We start from the raw sequence: 22,548 nt of genomic DNA, 5'->3' as shown, positions 1-22,548 counted from the left end.
ATAAGGGATTGTGGACCTGGGTAAGAACAAAAAAAGATTCAACCAAGTCTTTAGGGATATCAGTTTAATAACAGTTTCATCAGTGCCCCACAAAGGTAAGTTTCCTCTGGAATTCTAGTTATGCCCTATGTACTCAGGTGATTCAAATTCTTTCCCTCACTCTGAAATGCTGTGGTTGCTCTCTCTGTTTACACAAGCTGCTACGACTGTCCTTTCCTTGTCTGCTGTCCTCCTAACAGCACCCAAGTATGTTTCATATGTTCCAGAATTCTTCCTCTCAGCTCCATCACTCACCCCCATCACATGATGGTGAGAGAAGGCGCTTTACAGGGACCACCGTCCTCCAAGGCTGGAGTAGCCAGGCCTCATCTCAGGATGGCAGGGAGAACCGGCAGCCTTCCCAGGCAGCTCACCTTACCATCAGGCCTGAGTTTGACACCCTTTCCCACCCAATCCCTGCATCGCTCGGCTCTCAAGGAGTCTTACAATTATTGAGATGTTCCATTTAAACGTTCACATCTGCACTAGAAAACGTGCCATTTTATTAGGCATTAAAAAGTCTTTCCCACATATTAACAGGCTATTTATAAGTTTGAGCTAAAGGAAATTCCTCCAATTTATACTCACTTATGAGGGTTTTCTTGTTCATCAACTTAAAGAAAAAAAAGAAAGCAAACTCCAAATTTTGTCTTATAAAAGAGGTTTATAACAGAATCCCATGTATAACAAAAAAGATTAACTGTTTCAATTTTATTAAGGAACCACCTTCCTTTCAAGACCTATTCAATTGCTACTACTGTCACTGCATTGTCAAAGTAAAAATCCTTAATTTTGTTACAATAGTGGTGAAGGAGTGTTGATCAACATGTTCCTGAAACCACGCACCTGAACAATGGCCTGCCTTTGTATTCTTCTCTGTTCTATCAAGGCTTCTTCATCTTCCTCCTCAACATCGAAGTCTTCAAGGCTTAGAAAAAATTACACATACATCAGTGTAATTAACTTCAAACATACTTAGAGACTCCAAAAGCATTACGTTTATACATTTAAAAAAATAAAAGCTGGAAAATGTAGGTCATCAGTACATTGAGGAAAAATCTTAAGCCACCCCACTCTATCCTTGCTTTCGAACTGTCCTGGTTTGGAATCCTGGCAAGTAACTTAACCTTCTACGTCTCATTTTTCTCCTCACCTGTATCATAGCACAAAGACTGGGAACAAAAGAAAGATGCCTAAGTTTAAAAGTCATCACTAGCTGTGCCTTGTAGTAAAGTCATTTCATCTCCGCAGCCCTCGTTTCCACACCTATACAACAAGAGGGGGGCTGGGATACACAAGTAAACTGCTACCTTTTCTGGGTCACAGAAGCCTTTGAGAGCTATAGATCCTTTCCCCACCCAAAATGCACAGGTAGACATTTGCACACAATCTGAAGGGAAAGTGGCTCTCCCTGCAAACACTGCCCCGAGCGGTTCAGATGGTCCCCCAAGAACCCCACACTCTTCACGATCGCTCCTAGCGCAGCCCTTTCTACGACCTGCTGGGTGTTCACTGCAGAGGTGTAAGCGACCTGCACTTGGAAGGTACCAGGTCTGCGCAGGACACTTTCCCTCCTCTCAGCCCTCTTCTCTCCCAGCTCCAACCAGGGCTCCTCAGCTCAAGCGCTGCTAACACTAGGACGGTTCTGTGCGGTGGGGCATATCCTATGCACCGGAGGATGCAGAACAGTGTCCCTGGCCTCCCGCTACTAGATGACAACTAAACAGGTCTTCAGACATTGCCAAAACATGCCAGGGAGGCAAATCTCCCCGCGCTGAGAACCACTGCTCTAAATTCATCTCACTTATTTTTGAGATGTGCCATTTAGACAACGAAGTTTGCATTTAAAAAAATGTCCCCACTATTTTATTAGGCACTGAATATTTCTGCATTTTCAACACTGTAACAGGCATAGCAAGTGTGTATCGTTTACACAAAATGCAAAGTCTAAACTTAGTAAAAAAAAATCCCCCCACCAAAACTGGTAACTGAGATTGGCAGGATACCTCTATGGTTCCTAATGAAAATATAGAAGGAAAGGCTCGTGATAAAGTGACGGCCCATATTCACCCCAGCCAAACCCAAATTCAGACAACCATGACCTCTGTCACATAACCTATAAAACCTGCACAGAAGATGAACTTAAATTCAGGGTCAAATTAATGTATTTGCTTAAAATATTCAGAAGGAAATTAAAGATTTCCAAGTCAAACAGTGTTTCTCTGATTTGGAAAAAGGAAATTAAAGGAAAGTTCCGTTCTTACTTATCATCAGATGAAGATTCCTGCTCAACTTTCATTCCTTCAGAAAGACTTCCTTTAAATTTATCTTCCTTTACTTTGCTTCTGCTCCTACGTCTACGACCACCCCGTGACCGAGACCGCCTTCTCAGGCGTGATCTGCTCCTTCGACCTCTGTCCCTGTTTGAGGAGAAGAAGAAGACATACTTTAAAGGTCAATTAAAGTTGAGAAGGCTGTGAGTTTGCTGGGCGTAGGGGTAGTACAGGGACTCTCTGTACCTTTCAAAAGCTCAGCTCTGTTGTGAATCCAAAAGCGTTCTAAAAGTCAAGTCTTTAAAAACAGTTAAAATTTTTAAACAAAATTAACACACCATCAATAAGATATGGATACCCAGCCTAACTGACAACAACTAAACCACAGCTACTCTTCTTATCAACTACAAAGGGGCGCGAGGGAACTGTCGGGGCTCTGTACCTCGATGATGGCAGCTGTGCAACCACACATCTGTCGAAACTCACAACTTTACAACAAAAAAGGTGAATTTTACTTTATGTAAATAATATATCTCGATAAACTTGATTTTTAAAAAGATCATTGCTGAATAAAGTACGGGAAAGACAAAGGTGACAGAAATTGTAAGTCTAATTAATATGGCCTTCAGACATTGTTATAAATGCCCTGTTAACTAAATAGAAAGTGACTTCAGAGTTCAAGTATGAAGGTGGAAGTCTGTGTGAGAAAGTGCTGTGGGACTCCCAACAGAGAAGGCTGTGAGTCTACAAAGGGCTGATAAACTATGTTCATGTCACATCTGACCATGTTTATCTCAGATTTCTTCTGAAAACTTACTAAAACAACATTAAAAGGAACAATGACAAAATAAAACCTTCAGTCAAAGGCAATGTGAAGAGATGTGACAACAGATACCAATAAAAGCTTGAAACATGCAAAGTGGACAGAAAAGCAGCAGCAGATCAAGTCTAAATCTTAGTCCAATAGGGACACACAAAGTAAATAAGAAACAAGTCGGTGCCTGCCACAAAGCCCCAGAAAGTCTCAAGATCTGGAGATACTGTATCCTCTGAAGGATGGAATACAAGGGAAAAGCTAAAGAGAATTGGTTGAAATCCTTTAGGAACAGCTTGACTTGGTATATTCCCCTTTCCGACTCAGTGGAGAATGCCACCGGCCGCCCCTCCCCACACTACCGCAGGAAACTTAATATTCACTTTACAGAGAGGTAGTGGTGGTTGTGAAAACTGGCCCACGGTACCGGAGGGCACCGCACTGGGAAAAGAAGGGTTAAGGGGGGACCCACATTATTTAGGACCGGAACTCTACTGGCGGCCATGTCTTACTCTCCAGCAGATGAGGAGATTCTGGAAAACTCACAAGCCCAAAAGGAAAGATCTACAGTCACTGATACGCTAATCCGCCACCAATCCACAAGCTCCAGGCTGTCAGAATGGAAGAAAGCTTCCGTTTAGCGTCCTAAACCAGAATAGAAAAATAAATAAATAAATAAATAAATAATCGATAATCATTTGCGACTCTCCTGGCAGTCCAGTGGTTAGGACTCTGTACTTCCACGTCAGGGGGACCAGGTTCCATCCCTGGTCAGAGACCTAAGATCCTACTCTCATGGAGAGGATAGGCAGATGAATCAGAATAGGCAGCAAGGGAGGACCCACCTGGTGGAGGAAAGTCCTCAAATGAAAAGGCAAACAAGCAGCCAAAGAAATCTGGGTAGAAACAATACACAGGGAAGAGGAGAGACTACAGAGAAGAAATGCTCCACAAAATGGACTCATTATCATCTATGACATAAAGATGCTACTTCCATAAAATGAGAGTAAAATGTTATTAAAAAACAGCCAACAAGGTCTTGGAAATTTAAAAAATTATGAGTGTGCAGAAGGGAGAAAAACAAAATCAACAGAAAGGTAAGAAGGCAGATTGAGAAAGCTTCTCAAGACTGAAAGTAGAACAAAAGGACAAACATAAAAGATGAGCGAGAAACACATTCACAGAAAGAGAGACAAAATGAAAAGGCAGAGACTTCGTACCAGATGAAGGAACAAGATAAAACCCCAGAAGAACAACTAAATGAAGGAGAGATAGGCAACCATCCAGAAAAAGAATTTCGAATAATGATAGTGAAGATGATCCAGGACGTTGGAAAAAGAATGGAGGCAAAGATCGAGAAGATGCAAGAAATGTTTAACAAAGGCCTAGAAGAATTAAAGAACAAACAAACAGAGATGAACAATACAATAACAGAAATGAAAAATACACTAGAAGGAATCAATAGCAGAATAACTGAGGCAGAACAACGGATAAGTGACAAGGAAGGCAGAATGGAGGAATTCACTGCTGTGGAACAGAATAAAGAAAAAAGAATGAAAAGAAATGAAGACAGCCTAAGAGACCTCTGGGATAACATTAAACACAACAACATTTGCATTATAGGGGTCCCAGAAGGAGAAGAGAGAGAGAAATGACCCAAGAAAATATCTGAAGAGGTTATAGTCAAAAACTTCCCTAACATGGGAAAAGAAATAGCCACCCAAGTCCAGGAAGCACAGAGTCCCAGGCAGGATAAACCCAAGGAGAAACAAACATTATTGAAATCAACAAGGGAAAAATGACAAATAACATACAAGGGAACTCCCATAAGGTTAACAGCTGATTTCTCAGCAGAAACTCCACAAGCCAGAAGGGAGTAGCAAAATATATTCAAAGTGGTGAAAGGGAAGAACCTACGACCAATATTACTCTACCCAGCAAAGATCTCATTCAGATTCGATGGAGAAATCAAAAGCTTTACAGACAAGCAAAAGCTAAGAGAATTCAGCCTATCAAACCAGCCCTACAACAAATGCTAAAGGAACTTCTCTAAGTGGGAAACACAAGAGAAGAAAAGGACCTACAAAAACAAACCCATAACAATTAAGAAAATGGCAATAGGAAGACAAATATCGATAATTACCTTAAACGTGAATGGATTAAATGCTCCCACCAAAAGACACAGGCTTGCTGAATGGATACAAAAACAAGACCCATATATATATGCTGTCTACAAGAGACCCACTTCAGACCTAGGGACACAAACAGACTGAAAGTGAGGGGATGGAAAAAGATACTCTATGCAAATGGAATCAAACGAAAGCTGGAGTAGCAACACTTGTACCAGATAAAACAGACTTTAAAATAAAGAATGTTACAAGAGACAAGGAAGGACACTACATAATGGTCAAGGGATCACTCCGAGAAAACAATTATAAATATTCACGCACCCAACATAGCAGCACCTCAATACATAAGACAACTGTTAATAGCTATAAAAGAGGAAACTGACAGTAACGCAATAGTGGGGGACTTAAACACCTCACTTACACCAATCAGATCATCCAGACAGAAAATTAATAAGGAAACACAAACTTTAAATGACACAAGAGGCCAGATAGATTTAATTGATATTTAAAGGACATTCCATCCCAAAACAGCAGATTACACTTTCTTCTCAAGTGCACACAGAACATTCTCCAGGACTGATCAAAACTTGGGTCACAAATCAAACCTCAGTAAATTTAAGAAAATTGAAATCACAACAAGCATCATTTCCGACCACAATGCTATGAGATTAGAAATCAATTACAGGGAAAAAAACGTAAAAAACACAAACACATGGAGGGTAAGCAATACGCTACTAAATAACCAAGAGATCACTGAAGAAATCAAAGAGGAAATGTAACAATACCTGGAGACTAATGACAATGAAAACACGACGATCCAAAACCTATGGGATGCAGCAAAAGCAGTTCTAAGAGGGAAATTTATAGCAATACAAGCCTACCTCAAGAAACAAGAAAAATCTCAAATAAACAATCTAACCTTGCACCTAAAGGAACTAGAGAAAGAAGAACAAACAAAACCCAAAGTTAGTAGAAGGAAAGAAATCATAAAGATCAGAGGAGAAATAAATGAAATAGAAACAAAGAAAACAATAGCAAAGATCAATAAAACTAAAAGCTGGTTCTTTGAGAAGATAAACAAAATTGATAAACCTTTAGCCAGACTCATCAAGAAAAAGAGGAAGAGGACTCAAATCAATAAAATTAGAAATGAAAAGGAGAAGTTACAATGGACATCACAGAAATACAAAGCATCATAAGAGACTACTACAAGCAACTCTATGCCAATAAAATGGACAACCTGGAAGAAATGGGCAAATTCTTAGAAAGGTATAACCTTCTAAGAATGAACTAGGAAGAAATAGAAAATATGAACAAACCAACCACAATGAGATTGAAATTGTGATTAAAAATCTTCCAACAAACAAAAGTCCAGGACCAGATGGCTTCACAGGTGAATTCTATCAAACATTTAGAGAAGAGCTAACACCCATCCTTCTCAAACTCTTACAAAAAACTGCAGAGGAAGGAACACTCCCAAACTCGTTCTATGAGGCCACCATCACCCTGATACCGAAACCAGACAAAGGAACTACAAAAAAAGAAAATTACAGACCAATATCACTGATGAATACAGATGCAAAAATCCTCAACAAAATATTAGCAAAGGGAATCCAACAACACATTAAAAGGATCATACATCGTGATCAAGTGGGATTTACCCCAGGGATGAAAGGATTCTTCAATATACGCAAATCAATCAATGTGATACACCATACTAACAAACTGAAGGAGAAAAACCATATGATCATCTCAATAGATGCAGAAAAAGCTTTTGACAAAGTTCAACACCCATTTATGATAAAAACTCTGTAGAAAGTGGGCAACGAACCTCAACATAATAAAGGCCATATATGACAAACCCACAGCAAACATCATTCTCAATGGTGAAAAACTGAAAGCATTTCCTCTAAGATCAGGAAGAAGTCAAGGATGTCCACTCTCACCACTATTATTCAACATAGTTTTGGAAGTCCTAGCCACAGCAATCAGAGAAGAAAAAGAAATAAAAGGAATACAAATTGGAAAAGAAGAAGTAAAATTGTCACTGTCTGCAGATGACATGATACTATACATAGATAATCCTAAAGATGCCACCAGAAAACTACTAGAGCTAATCAATGAATTTGGTAAAGTTGCAGGATACAAAATTAATGCACCGAAATCTCTTGCATTCCTATACACTAACAACGAAATATCAGAAAGAGAAATTAAGGAAACAATTCCATTCACCATTGCAACAAAAAGAATAAAATACCTAGGAATAAACCTACCTAAGGAGATAAAAGACCTGTACTCAGAAAACTATAAGACACTGATGAAAGAAATCAAAGATGACACAAACAGATGGAAACATATACCACGTTCTTGGGTGGAAGAATCAATATTGCGAAAATTTCTACATTACCCAAAGCAATCTAGAGATTCAATGCAATCCCTATCAATTACCAGTGGCACTTTTTACAGAACTAGAACAAAAAATCTTAAAATCTGTATGGAGACACAAAAGACCCCGAATAGCCAAAGCAGTCTTGAGGGAAAAACACAGAGGTGGAGGAATCAGACTATATTACAAAGCTACAGTAATCAAGACAATATGGTACTGGCACAGAAACAGAAATATAGATCAATGGAACAGGATATAAAGCCCAGAGATAAACCGACACACCTATGGTGAACTAATCAATGGCAAAGGAGGCAAGGATATACAATGGAGAAAAGACAGTCTCTTCAATAAGTGGTGCTGGGAAAACTGGACAGCTACATGTAAAAGAATGAAATTAGAACACTCCCTAACACCATACACAAAAATAAACTCAAAATGGATTAGAGACCTAAATGTAAGACCAGACACTATAAAACTCTTAGAGGAAAACATAAGCAAAACACTCTTTGACATAAATCACAGCAAGATCTTTTTTGATCCACCTCCTAGAGTAATGGGAATAAAAACAAAAATAAACAAATGGGACCTAATGAAACTTCAAGGCTTTTGCACAGCAAAGGAAACCATAAACAAAACAAAAAGACAACCCTCAGAATGGGAGAATATATTTGCAAACTGATCAACAAAGGATTAATCTCCAAAATATATAAAAAGCTCATGCAGCTCAATACTAAAAAAACAAACAACCCAATCCAAAAATGGGCAGAAGACCTAAATAGACATTTCTCCAAAGACATACAGATGGCCAAGAAGCACATGAAGAGCTGCTCAACATCACTAATTATTAGAGAAATGCAAATCAAAACTACAATGAGGTATCACCTCACACCAGTTAGAATGGGCATCATCAGAAAATCTACAAACAACAAATGCTGGAGAGGGTGTGGAGAAAAGGGAACCCTCTTGCACTGTTGGTGGGCATGTAAATTAATACAATCACTATGGAGAACAGCATGGAGGTTCCTTAAAAAACTAAAAATAGAATTACCATATGACCCAGCTACTGGGTATATACCCAAGAAAACCATAATTCAAAAAGACACGTGCACCCCAATGTTCATTGCAGCAGTACCTACAATAATAGCCAGGTCATGGAAGCAACCTAAATGTCCATCAACAGACGAATGGATAAAGAAGATGTGGTACATATATACAATGGAAATATTACTCAGCCATAAAAAAGAATGAAATTGGGTCATCTGTAGAGACGTGGATGGATCTAGAGACTGTCATACAGAGTGAAGTAAGTCAGAAAGAGATAAACAAATATCGTATACTAACGCATATATGTGGAACCTAGAAAAATGGTACAGATGAACTGGTCTGCAGGGCAGAAACAGAGACACATATGTAGAGAACAAACGTATGGACACCAAGGGGGGGAAGCGGTGGGGGGCAGTGGTGGTGGAGTTTGGGAATGACATATAAGAACCTGCTGTATAAAAATAAAATAAAATTAATTTTTAAAAAAAAAGATGAGAGAGGGGGAAGTCAGTGTAACAATTTATAAGGTCTAATTGGAAAAAATCCAGAAAATAATGGGGGAGAAAGCAAACAAAAACACGAGAAAATTTCCCAGTGCAGGCAGCCATAATCTCCCTGCTTTAAAGGGCCTATCTAGTGCCCCGCAAAATAAATGGAAAAGAAGGAGCTGCTCATCAAGGCATTATTACAGTGAAATTTCGGAACACAGGACATTTCTTATAAAAAGAGAGAGAAAAAAGCAAGTCCTGTAAGAAACGCCCACTTATCAGAGGAGGACTTCTGAATAGCAATACGGGAAGCTAGAAATCAGTGGAATAACAATTTAAAAATTCTTTAGAAAATGATCTCAAACTAGAATTCTATTCCTTGATAAATCAGCAATGAGAATAATAGGCATTTTTTAGAGACACAGTTCCCCAAAATTGTCCTTTCTGTTCACTTTCCTCAAAAAGCTATTGGAGATGCATTAGCAAACAAGGAGGTAAAGCAAGAAACTGGATACAGGAAACGGAATCACAACGTCAGAGAAGAACAAGGGACTCTGGAAAAGGGAAGCAAATCCTACACAAACTACCGTCAGCTTGGAGCCAGAAGGCTGGGAGCATGAGAGTCCTCTCTTCCCCTCTCCCACCGACTGCTTGCTCTGGAATGAACGGTATGTATACGATCACAATGATTACATTAACCTCGACCATGTCCATCTGCAAGAAATGTGATGAAACTGGGCAGAACAGAAAAGTGTGAGGAACAGTATTAAAAAAAACTAATGAAACCAAAACTTATGGCAATAACTTAAAAAAATTTAGACAAACACACTATCAAGGCATTTCCACTTCTGAGAATCTAGTACACAAAAACATTCAAAGAGGGCTTCCCTGGTGGCGCAGTGGTTGAAAGTACACCTGCCGATGCAGGGGACGCGGGTTCGTGCCCCAGTCCGGGAAGATCCCACATGCCGTGGAGCAGCTGGGCCTGTGAGCCATGGCTGTTGAGCCTGCGCGTCCGGAGCCTGTGCTCCGCAACAGAGGAGGCCACAACAGTGAGAGGACCACATACCGCAAAAAAAAAACAAAAAACATTCAAAGATACATACATAAAGACTGGTTTCTACTGCTGTGAGTTAAAAGAGATCTTCACCCAAAGAGTCTTTCACGTCTACTGAGGACATCGTCTCCAAGTCGTGTTCTTAAGAGGACCAAATACAAGTTCACAGAAAAATAAATACAGAGCTGCAACTATGGAATGACAGGATACTTATTTATTACTGTGATCTAGCCTGCTAGTTAAAAGAAAAATCATAAGCCTAGCTCATTTAGTATTTATCTCTCTTTAAAACAGAGGAAAAAAAATGTCCTACTTAAAAAAAAAAAAAGATTGTGTTTTTAATGAACACGGATTTACATAAATTTGAAGGAAAACTCTATTAAAGAAAAATCAGTGTGTGTGAAATATCACATGTTGGTAATAGAAAACTATATGGCGTCACAGCTACAATTTTTCAGAGAAAACTGCTTGTTAAGAAAACCTACCAACTGAGCTTCAAAAACAGTCAGAGTCTGATGGATCAAACGGGTATCTTTACCTTCTCCGAGGAGACCGGCTTCTTCTTCTGGGAGATCGGCTCCGTCTGAGGGGGGAGCGGGACCTCCTCCTAACAGGAGATCTACTGGCTCTTCTTCGGGCTGGAGACCACCTACTGATTGGGCTGGCATCTTTTGACCTTTCCCGCCTACTGAGGATGTCATCTCGAGGTCGTGTTCTTAAGGGGACCAAATACAAGTTCAAAGAAGAATAAATCAAATCAGAATAAATGAATTTCTTCTGCATGTAAAGAACACTTGAAGAAAGGGCACATTAACCTAAAGGTAGTAAACACAGATTAATAAGTTTTATAACAAAAATTCAGATGATCACAGTGACATCTGGTGTTACGGCAGACACACAATAGAAGGTCTATTTCCTCTGGTCTCACAATTTGAAGCATTATTAAAGATTATTCATATTGTTAAAGCCACTGATTTTAATTTCAGATAAACAAATAAAACTTGCCCAAGTGAGTAATAACATTCCATTCCCTTGGTTTGAATACTGTTTTCTTTTTAAATTTTTGACATTTTTGCAATTAAGAGCCTTATTTTTAACGTATCAATTAAGAATAAAACCCCCCTTAAAAGTCAACATTAACCTCAGAAGAGGAAATACAGGTAAGAGTTTAGGGAAAAGGATAGTCCACCTAGTCATCGAAGTAAATATTGGTACAACTTATGTGGAAGGAAATGTGGCAGTTAACTTTCTAAAATGTAAATGTACATAATCTCAGACTGCAATTCCACTTCTGTGAATCTATTCTAAAAGAAACTTAACACAGAACCAATGGATGTCTTCGCAAACAATCATGAAAAACTGGAACCAACCTCAACTTTCATCAGTTTCAACAAGGGGATGGTTAAATATATTATGGTACATCTACACTGTGAAATACCATGTTGCTATTATTGATATATGAAGAATTAAAAACGATCCTTATGTATTGTCACAGAAGTGTTTCATGAAAAAAGAAAATCACTGTTAACATAAATAGTATGAATCCTATTTTTAAGAAAAAGCGCATACATACAATTGTATGTGCATAGTAAAGGGGCTAGAAAGAGACAGTCTTCTTTGGAGTGGCAGCAGAGGAGGGATGGAAAAAGTGAATTTACAGGCTTCCAGCACGATTTAAATTTCTCTTAAATTAGCATGTATCTCTTCTGCAACTAAAAATAAAAATTTGTTTCAAATATTCAACTCTAGTCCTTGATAAACTCCTCCTCAGAATTTCCTTTTCAAACTGAAAGCAACAGAAAGAGAACAGGACCTTAAGAACGACGTCAGATAACACCAGCAACACTGTCTCCACAGAGCTGCAGGCAGAGCCATTTCATTACACTGCTTAGAAGAGTCAACAGGATCTCTTAAGATACAGCACTTTGAAAATAGCATTCTTGAAGCTTCTCAAAACATAGGATGATTTATTTAAACTTCAAGGCCAGTTCAGATTTATACCCATACACAGGAAACATTAACATGCAACAGTAGATGGCTAGGAATTCAGAGTTATCTTTGCATGGTATAAGCCGACATTCTTTTAAGGGAAACTTGGTTGGTAATTTCTCATGTCTAATTACTGAATATAAAGACATTAAAAAGTCAGTTTCTAAAGTAGCTTTTGGACTAATCTAAACAACACCCTCCCGTCTCCGCCAAAATCCCTCCTGTGCCTTTCCTCATCAGTTCTATGGCCCTAGGTAAGTTAGATAACCTCTCAATCTATCTGCTCATTTATAAATTAGGTATGACTTACTTCACTCTGTATTAAGTCAGAAAGAGAAAAACGAATACCGTATGCTAACAGCTATACATGGAAACTAAAAAAGCGGGACTGATGAACCTAGGGGCAGGACAGGAATAAAGACGCAGATGTGGAGAACGGCCTTGAGGACTCGGGGAAGGGGAAGGGGAAGCTGGGACGAAGTGAGAGAGTGGCATGGACATATATACACTACCAAACGTGAAATAGATAGCTAGTGGGAAGCAGCCGCATAGCACAGGGAGATCAGCTCGGTGCTCTGTGACCACCTAGAAGGGTGGGATAGGGAGGGTGGGAGGGAGGCTCAAGAGGGAGGGGATATGGGGATATATGTATACATATAGTTGATTCAATTTGTTGTACACCAGAAACTAACACAACATTGTAAAGCAATTATACTCCAATAAAGATGTGAAAAAAAAATGATGACAAAAAAAAATTAAGTATGAGGATCACTCCACTTCATGAGAGACAATCATGAGAGCTTATGAGAAAAGAATTGATGGACCAAATGTATATGAAATATTTTCATTATTATTGATAAGAAATAAAATCACTTCTTACACTATTCTTCCTAAACTTAAGAGGTACTATTTATTTTTTTCAATGAGATTACAAGTATATGAATTAGTAACAGAAAAAAACTTCCAGTTTTAATTTAATTATATTTTGGGGACCAAAAAAGACAACTGTAGTTCCAATCATATTGTCAGAATTCAAAACCATGTCAATTCAAAAGAATGGACAGATCACAATCCTTAAACTGATACCTCCATTTTTTAAATTGTCAGCCCATACTGTTCAAAGAACAATCCCTACTCTGGAACTATACAATCTCCTTTCCCATAAAATGGGCATACATAGACTCATCAGCCAAATTACTTGGATTTAAAGGAGTGATTCTGCACATCAAATACTAAATTAAGAACTTTAAAAATGTCAATAAAATTAAAAATCACCTAGAGTCAAGATACTGACAAAAAAGTGCAAACGTTAATATAGTTAGTGGACAGGGTTATACATAACACTATAAAACTCATTACCATCTCATTTTTATTGTCCACAAGTTCTAGTTTCTCCTCTGAAATCTGCTGCAATACAGCTTTGCAGTCAAGTTACCTTGGCGAAGAAAGGCGTCTCCGTTCAGGCTCCCTGCGTTTTCTTTCCAAGGATCGGCTCTTGGCTCTCCTACCAGGAGACAGAGTTCGAGAAGGTGACTTGCTTTGCTTAGACCTTCTATCATTTAAGAGTGGAGATCGACTTCTTCTTGACTTATCACGTTGTTTCGGAGACAAACTTCTTCTTTTGGGACTACGACCAGGTCTTCTACTGGGTGACCTATTTTCTTTCCCAGAGGAAGCATCTTTAGAGGGAGATTTAATTGGCTTCTTCTCTTTATCAGTTTCAGACCGTTTCGATTTTCTCTCTTTGGACCGTGACCTTCTGTCTTTGGATTTACCTCTCAAGTCAATTGGGGATCTAGATTTTTTGCCTCGATCACGACTTCTACTTTCATTTATAATTGGGGATTTTTTCCTATCTTTTGACTTACTTTTATCTTCAATTTTCACCTTGTCATCGGCAGGAGATCTGGCCTTCCCAATCTTCTCTTGAGAGCGCCTTCTAAGGGTAGGAGACTTGGACTTTCTTGCCTGATCTTGAGACTTGCTTCGTTTGGAGGGACTTTTGGACTTTTTCCTCTCCTTTGACTTGCTCCTCGTCGCCTTCTCTTTAACTATTTCAACGCCTCCCTTACTTTTCTTTTTATCAGACCTATGTCTAGTCCGTTCTTTGGATCTGCTTTTACTTCGTTTTTTTGTACTATTTTTATTGTCCATAAGTTCAAGTTTCCCCTTCGTACTTGAAGATCTAGTACTAGACCTATTTCCATTTCGTGCCTTTTCATGAATCTCCCCCTCCTCTTCAGAGCCAGACTCATAACCTTGTAATATGAGCCCCATGCCAGACTGGACCTTTCCTTCCATTAACTCATTATCAAGTTCAGCTTTAATCAAGGCCCTCTGTTTCTCCAAGTCTTCCAGCAAAGCTAAATCATCAAGTTTAGTTCTTTTTGCTGGAGACATACCTTCTTTGTCAGAAGCATCAATAACCTCTTTTCTTTTGTGTTTCTTATGTTTATGCTTATGTTTATGTTTTTTATCCTTGTCTTCTTCTGAAGAATGTTTGTGTTTCTTATGTTTACTTCTGTGTTTATGCTTCTTTTTTTTGTGACGACTGTGCTTGTTTTGAGATTGGTCTTCTGATACTTCTCCATTTTCTTCATTTACACTCTTTTCAGAATTATCAGCATCTTCCATCCTATAAATGTATCAAACACATTTAAAAGTCACATCGTTTATCAAGCATTCAGAATCATAACAAAATAACAGCACTGATAAAATGCATCTCAACGGGACACATGAAGTTAGTCACTGAAATATTTCATTTCAAAGGGATACGGCAAGAACTGAGTTGAACAGTCATGTAACTTTAATTTGTTTCTAATGGCTGAACTCAAATACCAAGAGTATTACAGGAAATACATAATGGGGGAGGTTAACATAATTATACTGAATAGAATAAGGAAGGGAATCCAAACCAGGTGCAACAAATTGTTAATGCTGACTTCCTTAAACAGTCACTCAAGTAACTTGGTTTTTAAACCAGCATTTCCCACACAACTCAACACCAAAGGACCTCCCCTCCCGTTTTCTTTCTCCGTAAAACATTAGTAATGACATATATTGGGACACGCATCTCCTTCTCCACTTGGATTCAGGAGTGTACACATATTTAAGTCTCTAGAGCCAATACAGAGCTACACCCAAAAGCAGCGGAGTCCCTTCCATGTGCACAGGCGGCTGATGGCTGATGTTGATATTGTAAACACATCCCGAGGGTTAAAAACTTCAAAGTTGGGCTTCCCCGGTGGCGCAGTGGTTGAGAGTCCGCCTGCCGATGCAGGGGACACGGGTTCGTGCCCCGGTCCGGGAAGATCCCACATGCCGCGGAGCGGCTGGGCCCGTGAGCCATGGCCGCTGAGCCTGTGCGTTTGGAGCCTGTGCTCCGCAACGGGAGAGGCCACAGCAGTGAGAGGCCTGCGTACCGCAAAAAAAAAAAAAAAAAAAAAAAAAAAGGGTGAGTAACACTGTCCTAAAGAATGAGTAAGAAATTAACCACAAGGGTTAAGGGGTACTTTAGATATAGGAAAAAAGATCAGTGTTACCGGGGCGTCAAACTTGTGGAAGAGACTGGTCTAACGGAGGTTAAGATATCAAGCAGACCAATTCCAGATGAAAAGATATAGTATGGGATTCTGGAAGCACACGGCTGAGACAGTCAGAGGCTCAGGAACTGCAAGGTTAAGCTACTGGATGGATGGTCTGTAATGATACTGCTGTTATGGTCCTCCAGCCAGGTCTCAGTCTTCAATACACTTGGGGGATGAAGGGCGGGGCGAGCAGCACAACACAGCACAGCATGCTTGTGAAGTTACTCGCTCACAACAATGAGGGGGTGTGGAGAACATGGAGAACATACAACTACCACATGGCACGAACTTTGAATTTGGGGCGCCAGACTGCCAATGTCCATTTCTGGCACTACGCACTGTGGGAAAGGAGAAAGTATTAAACAGTGCTGCAGAGGAAGCCGTGTCTTCAGCTGAGTCAGGTTTTAGTCTGGCCTGACTTCTCTCAAATGTGGTATAAGAAGACACAGAATAGATGAAGTAGTGTTCTGGGATCATCAAATTTTCTCAGAGATTTGGAAAAGGAAAGTGTAATTTTTGTGTTTAAAAAAGAAAAAACCAACATGGCTTTATCAAGGAGGGGGGAAAATCACAGATTTAGGGTGAAGATACAAAGACATTTCAACTTTGATCCTTGTATAGACTACAACCTCATACAGGTAACCACCTCCCTTCCCTAGAATCTCCCAGCCCACAGTCTAGAAGGTGAGCTATGTGTCGGTTTTTCTGAACCTTGAGTTACAGAGAGAAAAGCTTGAGAAAAACAGAACTAGGCTAATTCAAGATACAGAAGTAGGTACGGAGAACCTTTTTAAGGTCGGGAAGGGTTTTCAGGTATATAAAATCTCAGTGTCCGAAGTACAAAATTGTAGTCAATAAGCTAAAACCCAAACAATGTAGGGCAGCGGTCCCCAACCTTTTTGGCACCAGGGACCGGTTTCATGGAAGACAGTTTTTCCACGGACGGGGTCGCGGGGGATGGTTCAGGCAGAAACACAAGCGATGGGGAGCCACGGGGAGCCATGGGGAGCAGCAGATGAAGCTTCGCTCGCTCACCTCCTGCTGTGCAGCCCGGTTCCTAACAGGCCACACACCGGCGCACCAGTAACGGTCCGCAGCCGGGGAGCTGGGGACCCCTGATCTAGGGAATTCCCTGGTGGTCCAGTGGTTAGGACTCCATGCTCTCGCGGCCAAGGGCCAGGGTTCAATCGCTGGCTGGGGGCCTAAACTCCCACAAGCTGCAGAGCACAGCAAAAACCAAACTCAAACCGTCTGAAGACCCTCTGAGTACCCTCAAGGAAAAGGAGAGTTGGGTGGTAGAGTCTCCAGAGCCAGACTACCTGGGCTCAGTTCCTGGTCTCACTACTTACTAGCTGTGTGGCCTTAGGTGAGTTTAAGCTTGATGGAGAAAGGAGCAGTACCCACCTCAAGGCACGCAGTAAGGACAGCAAAGTGCTGGTTAACAGACATCAAGGATAGCGAGGCCTAGCACAACCCTAGGGCCCCAAAAGTAAGTTGTTCTTATTGTTCAGACACTGGATAAATGTGCTCCCCACTGTGGATACTGTGCAGCTGCAGACGGACACTAAGAATGTTATTTTAAGGAATCCTGGCGGGAGCAAGGATCCTCGAGCCAAACGGCCTTGTTCCAATGCCACCTGCAATGGGACACCTCTAATGTGACCTTAGACAAGCTACTCCCCTGTGCCTCAGTTTCCTCCACTGTAAAAACGGGGGACATAACAGTACTGGCAAATCACAGGTTTGTCGGAGCAATGAGTCGCAGCAATGAGTTCATACAAATTAAACTGTCACACAAAGTGCTCAAGAAGTACTGCCTCTGCCTATGGCCCCAGGACAGATGAGACTTCACATTCAAGGAGGTGGACGGGACTCGCCTAAGGGCAGATGTATCTCAGGCTGGTGAGAAGGCTGGTATTACATTCAAAGTCAGAGCTCTTGCATTTGCTCAAAGATGCTTTTAAAATGTCAGGTCATGTCACCACTCTGAGTGAAAACTGACTACTGTTTCCTACCTTATTCAGAGCAAAAACTTAAACTCTCTATGAGTCCTATACTATCAGCCCAACCCGTCCACCACCCTGAACCCCTCGTTCCCTCCCACCCTCACTGCTCTCCTCCCACAGCAGGGGCTCTCCCACCAAAGGGCCTGGCACGCTTCCCCCAGACACAGCGCTGCTGCCCCTCGCCCACCTCAGGCCTTTGCTCAAATTACACTTCCTCAGCCAGGCCTCGGGACCAGTTCCTTTTAACTGCTACCCCACCCTAGCCCACATAGATGCGCCTTCTCTGCTTAACTGCCCTCCACTTAATAGAATTCTTATTCATCTCTCCCTATTGTAACACAAGCCCTAAGAAAGCAGGATCTGAATCTGTTTAGCTCGATGCTCTATCCCTGAGGCCCATAAGATGATCTAAGCTAGAGCAGGTACTCAGTAAGTATTTGTTGTGTCAAAGAAGCGATCTACACAGAGTAACATATAGAGACGGTATCACTGGCTACAGCTGGTTTACACTGTCTGCACCCACTCGCAGCTCCTGACGGCGAACTCTTTCGCTCACTTACACCCCCAGTGCCCCATACAGTGCACATGCCTAGTTCTTGACGGCAATACCCTCAAACGATTTAAATTTAACCACCTCCCGCAGAAAAATCTGCTCTTTTAACCCTTTTCCAATGCTTCCTATAATTTAAAGTCTTCCAAGGAGTTTCAAATCAAAATTCTTAAGAGTTTACCCACAGGGGGCTTCCCTGGTGGCGCAGTGGTTGAGAGTCCGCCTGCCGATGCAGGGGACACGGGTTCGTGCCCCGGTCCGGGAAGATCCCACATGCCGCAGAGCGGCTGGGCCCGTGAACCACGGCCACTGAGCCTGCACGTCCGGAGCCTGTGCTCCGCAACGGGAGAGGCCACAACTGTGAGAGGCCCGCATACAGCAAAAAAAAAAAAAAAAAAAAAAAAAGAGTTTACCCACAGAGGAAGTAATTTCCTTCAAAAGAAAATCAAGCTCCTAAAGCCTCTGAGAATGAAGACTGACATCGCGGTACCCAATGTTACTGAACAGTCATTCCCAGTTTTGGGTCCCAGTTTGAGTGACCCCAGTTTTCCTTGTAACTTAATGAATGTAATTCAACAAATAATGACTAGGCTGCTAATGATACGCTACCAGTGCCTTAGGGCCAGCTAGGTTAACCTTAATAACTAACCCCAGAGTTCTCCTATACTGGGGTTAGGCAGAGAGCAGACCTTCAGCCTCTTCCGTTGATCTCTCAAGGCAAATTTCAAAGAAAATAACGAGTGAAGTCTGACTAGGTAAATCAGGGAAACTTGAACTCAACGAGTAAGTGACACTCGTAACATATCACATATAATGCACGAGCTTGTGCTAGGTCAGTTAATTTAGGTTCATTATCAACAACGTTCTTCTAAAGCTTTAGGGAAAGGTTTCTTGTAAAGAAACCTGATCATCTTCCTGGATGGTTCATATTAACAATAAACACACATATATAAATCCCATATACATAAATTTATACTTTAACATTTACATCTTGCAACCTAACACTACACATTTAGCAGGTATATGTCTACACTAAACTGGTCTACAACAGGTTTGTCATAAACCAGTACTTACTGAGAGCTGAGTAACATCCTTCAAATCTCACTTGGAAACAAAGCTGAATTCAAAGTGCAGACAGTACGGAAGTGTTAAACAGTATTCATTCACGTGTTTGGTTAAATACATGTACAAGTTTCACCCTTCAAACAACCCAGGGTCTTGGGGCATCTGGCACAATGAAAATAGCCATGGAACAACTTTAAAATAGTGACCAGTTACCAACCTCTAGCGATATTTTAACTTCCTCTTTCACATATTTTTTTCAAAGAATATTCTTAATAACATCTTATTCGGGAAGCATTCAATTCATGCTTTGCAGTTGGGGGCAAGGGGGAGCAAAATGAATGCCCCTGCATTGTATAAGGAAAATAATTAAGCCTGTTTCTCTGACTATGTAGATGTAAAAATAAAAATGGATTCAAAAGACCAACTAGTCTTAAAACGAACCTTCCTCTGCCCCCCACCTTTTCCAAGTGGGATATTAAGTTTCAAAGAGTTAGAACTGTCATATCATGAAAATGGACCTTTCTAGGACACTGGAAATAAATAAAAATGATTTCAAAGGTTAAAGGCTATTTTTAAAAGGAGCCACACTGTATAGCGAGGGACCACAGTACAAAAGTCAGGAGCAGGGCTCTAGAACTAGACTGCCTGGGTTTCAATCATGCATCTGTCACTTAGTGTGACCTTGGGCAAGCTAACTTAATTCCTCCATACTTCCGTTGCCTCATCTGTAAAATGGGGGAAATAACAGTATCCACCTCCGTCGGGTTGTTAGAAGGACTGACTGAGGTGAGATTTGTTCAGTACCTGGTCTTGGTAAGTGCAAGTAAGTCAGTGCATATAAAAATTTAAATGCTTAAAACCATTGAAAAAGGCTGAGCTAAAGAGACTGACAGATGTAAAAGCCACTAAAAGGCCTTCAGGGAGCTTAAACTATTTTATACGTTTACCTTTTCTAAATGTTCCACTTGGAATAGACTCCATGTAACTGGGAACTCCTCAGTGTGCCCTCAGAATAAACTATTAAGACACTACATTGCAGCATTCACTGCGGGCAGCCAACAGGGTACCTGCTTTCTTAGCAAACTGTCATTTTCTATGGCAAAACATTTTCAGATAAGTGAAAGTGGGACACACACAGACCACACATTCCATGCAAAACAAGTGTCGAGGAGGGGGGAGGTGGAATTAGACTATCTCAGGGTCATTCATACTGCAGGGGCCAAAATAAGTATTATTATTAAATCTAGTGTTATTTGAATATGTAAATAAATATGGCTGAGCCACTCCTCAAAAGGAATCTGAACTGTCCCTGAAATCAAATAAATGGACATACTATAGAACTTTAAACAGATTACTAGAAAAATGAGCCGCGTTGCCTAAGGTTTGGACCATCTTGTCATGAAGACTGGAACTGGGCTTCACTGTGAACTCGAGGAGAAACAAAAAGAGGCAAAGTCTACCCAGAACTTCGGAATCCATTTGCCCTCTTTTAAGTCAAATTGAAGTGAAGATAATAAAGCAGCTTTCAGAGGCCTTTAATGAAAAACTTCGTAAATATCTCTGTCTAGCTGAGTAAAACAAATGACTGAGCAGTCCAAAACTGGACGCACAGCAATGAAGCGATGGGCTGGCTGGTGGCAAAGATTTCTCCTCTCTCTCAGTCCAAAGTTGCTGGGAGAATGTATCTACCTCTTTCCTAAGATGTCAGGAAACAAATCAGATAATGCGGATGCAAAAAAAAAAAGATCGCTATAGGAATACTGTTTTAAAATCCATTCTCTTCTAGGTTCTTGAGTTTTCCTAACAAACACACGAAAAACAAGATACTGCTTTTAGTTAAGCAACAGTCACCCTTGCAGCATGTACAAGTCTGTTTTCGCTCGGCCGCATCGATCCTTATATTAGCTTAATTACAGACATGAAGTGCTTGGGTTTGGAAGTAGCTAACAATTTCCACTTCTTCCACTCGTACTCCCAAAGAAGCACTATAAACTCAGGCCAAAAATGCTAGGCCTCAAAACCGAGGACTTGATCTTACTTTGTCTCAAGTTTGCAAGTTGGCAAATTGCAGTAATAGGCCGGGGGGGGGGGGGGGATATCGGGTGGATGCTGGAGTAGAGTACAGGGTGGCAGGAAAAAGCACCCCGCCAGCCGCAAACTACAGCTCTGGGGTGGTCAAGGAGCATGGCCCCGGCACCCCTTCTCCTCCCTGCTTTCAGGTCCTAAGACTGACAAGGGCAGCAGAAGCACCGGGGGAACCGCCTGCGGAGGGAAGGTCTCAGGGCTTGCCCGCGCCGCCCTGCTGCTCGGGGGCCAGCACCGAGGCCGCCGGGAGCCCCGCTCGTCCCCGCGGACTGCAGGCGGGCAGGCGCGCCCCCGCTGGAGCCGCGCGCTCGGGACCTGTAGAGGCCGCTCGCGCCCACGCCTCCCGGGGCAACGACGCGGCAGGCCCGGCCGCCCTCCACCCAGCAGCCGCGGCCTCCCGGCGAGCAGAGCGCGCAGGCCGCCCGCCCGCGCCCCACGACGCCTCGCGGGAGGCAAAGTTTGGCCACGGCCCCAGGGCCCGAACTTTCCCGCCCGCCCGCCCGGGCAGCTCTCCGCCCGTTCCCCCTCGGCCGACCCCGGGCGCCGGCCTTCCGCGCTCCTAGACTACTTACTCTGGCTGTTCCCGCAGCGACTGAGCCTCTGCGGCGGCCATCTTGAACTTCCTGACTCCTGGGCGGCGGTGGCGGTGGTTGCCCGGACGGTGGAAGCCACTGGAGGAGGAGGAAGAGGGAGCAGGGCCGTCGCGCATGTGCCGACAGCGTCGGGAACCGTGGAACTCAGAACCGCTCGGAGAATCCGGATATAAAATGCATCCGGGGACAGGGCGCACTAGCGTCATGACGCACTTCCGCGACGGGGCGGGGCTGCGGCGGCGAGGGCTGGGGCTTTAATGGCGCGCGTTGATTGGGTTAGAGCCGACGTTACGTTCTAGGACCCCGGTGGAAAAAGGGGGTGTCCGCCTTGCGAGCGCGGTTCCGAGAACTGGTTACATTGTGGGGCCCACGGATGGGTTAAAATTCTCAAACTGGGGCAAACAAGATGACTGCTTTTAAATGCCTTTTACTGTCTAGATAAG

At 41.9% G+C, this 22,548-nt stretch overlaps 1 protein-coding gene across 12 annotated transcripts in view; it reads right to left on the bottom strand.

The window, feature by feature from the left end:
• PRPF4B (pre-mRNA processing factor 4B) overlaps nt 1–22,266 on the bottom strand; it is a 40,951-nt gene extending 18,685 nt beyond the window's left edge. For all 12 annotated transcript variants that reach the window (XR_003796659.1, XR_003796664.1, XR_003796663.1 and 9 more), the window contains exons 1-5: nt 22,085–22,266; nt 13,655–14,854; nt 10,769–10,945; nt 2,304–2,459; nt 886–967 (exon numbers count right to left, since the gene is read on the bottom strand). Coding sequence is in view for 2 of the 12 variants with exons in the window: in XM_029242455.1 (XP_029098288.1) it covers nt 886–967; nt 2,304–2,459; nt 10,769–10,945; nt 13,655–14,854; nt 22,085–22,221 (1,752 nt within the window). In the remaining 10 variants the exon portion in view is untranslated. The remainder of the gene's footprint in view (nt 1–885; nt 968–2,303; nt 2,460–10,768; nt 10,946–13,654; nt 14,855–22,084) is intronic.
• Nucleotides 22,267–22,548: the final 282 nt, after the last annotated feature.

Source organism: Monodon monoceros, unplaced genomic scaffold, assembly GCF_005190385.1.
Source record: "Monodon monoceros isolate NGI ecotype Baffin Bay Population unplaced genomic scaffold, NGI_Narwhal_1 Super_Scaffold_3, whole genome shotgun sequence".
Lineage (NCBI taxonomy): Eukaryota > Metazoa > Chordata > Mammalia > Artiodactyla > Monodontidae > Monodon > Monodon monoceros.
This window is presented reverse-complemented; position numbering and strand designations above follow the sequence as displayed.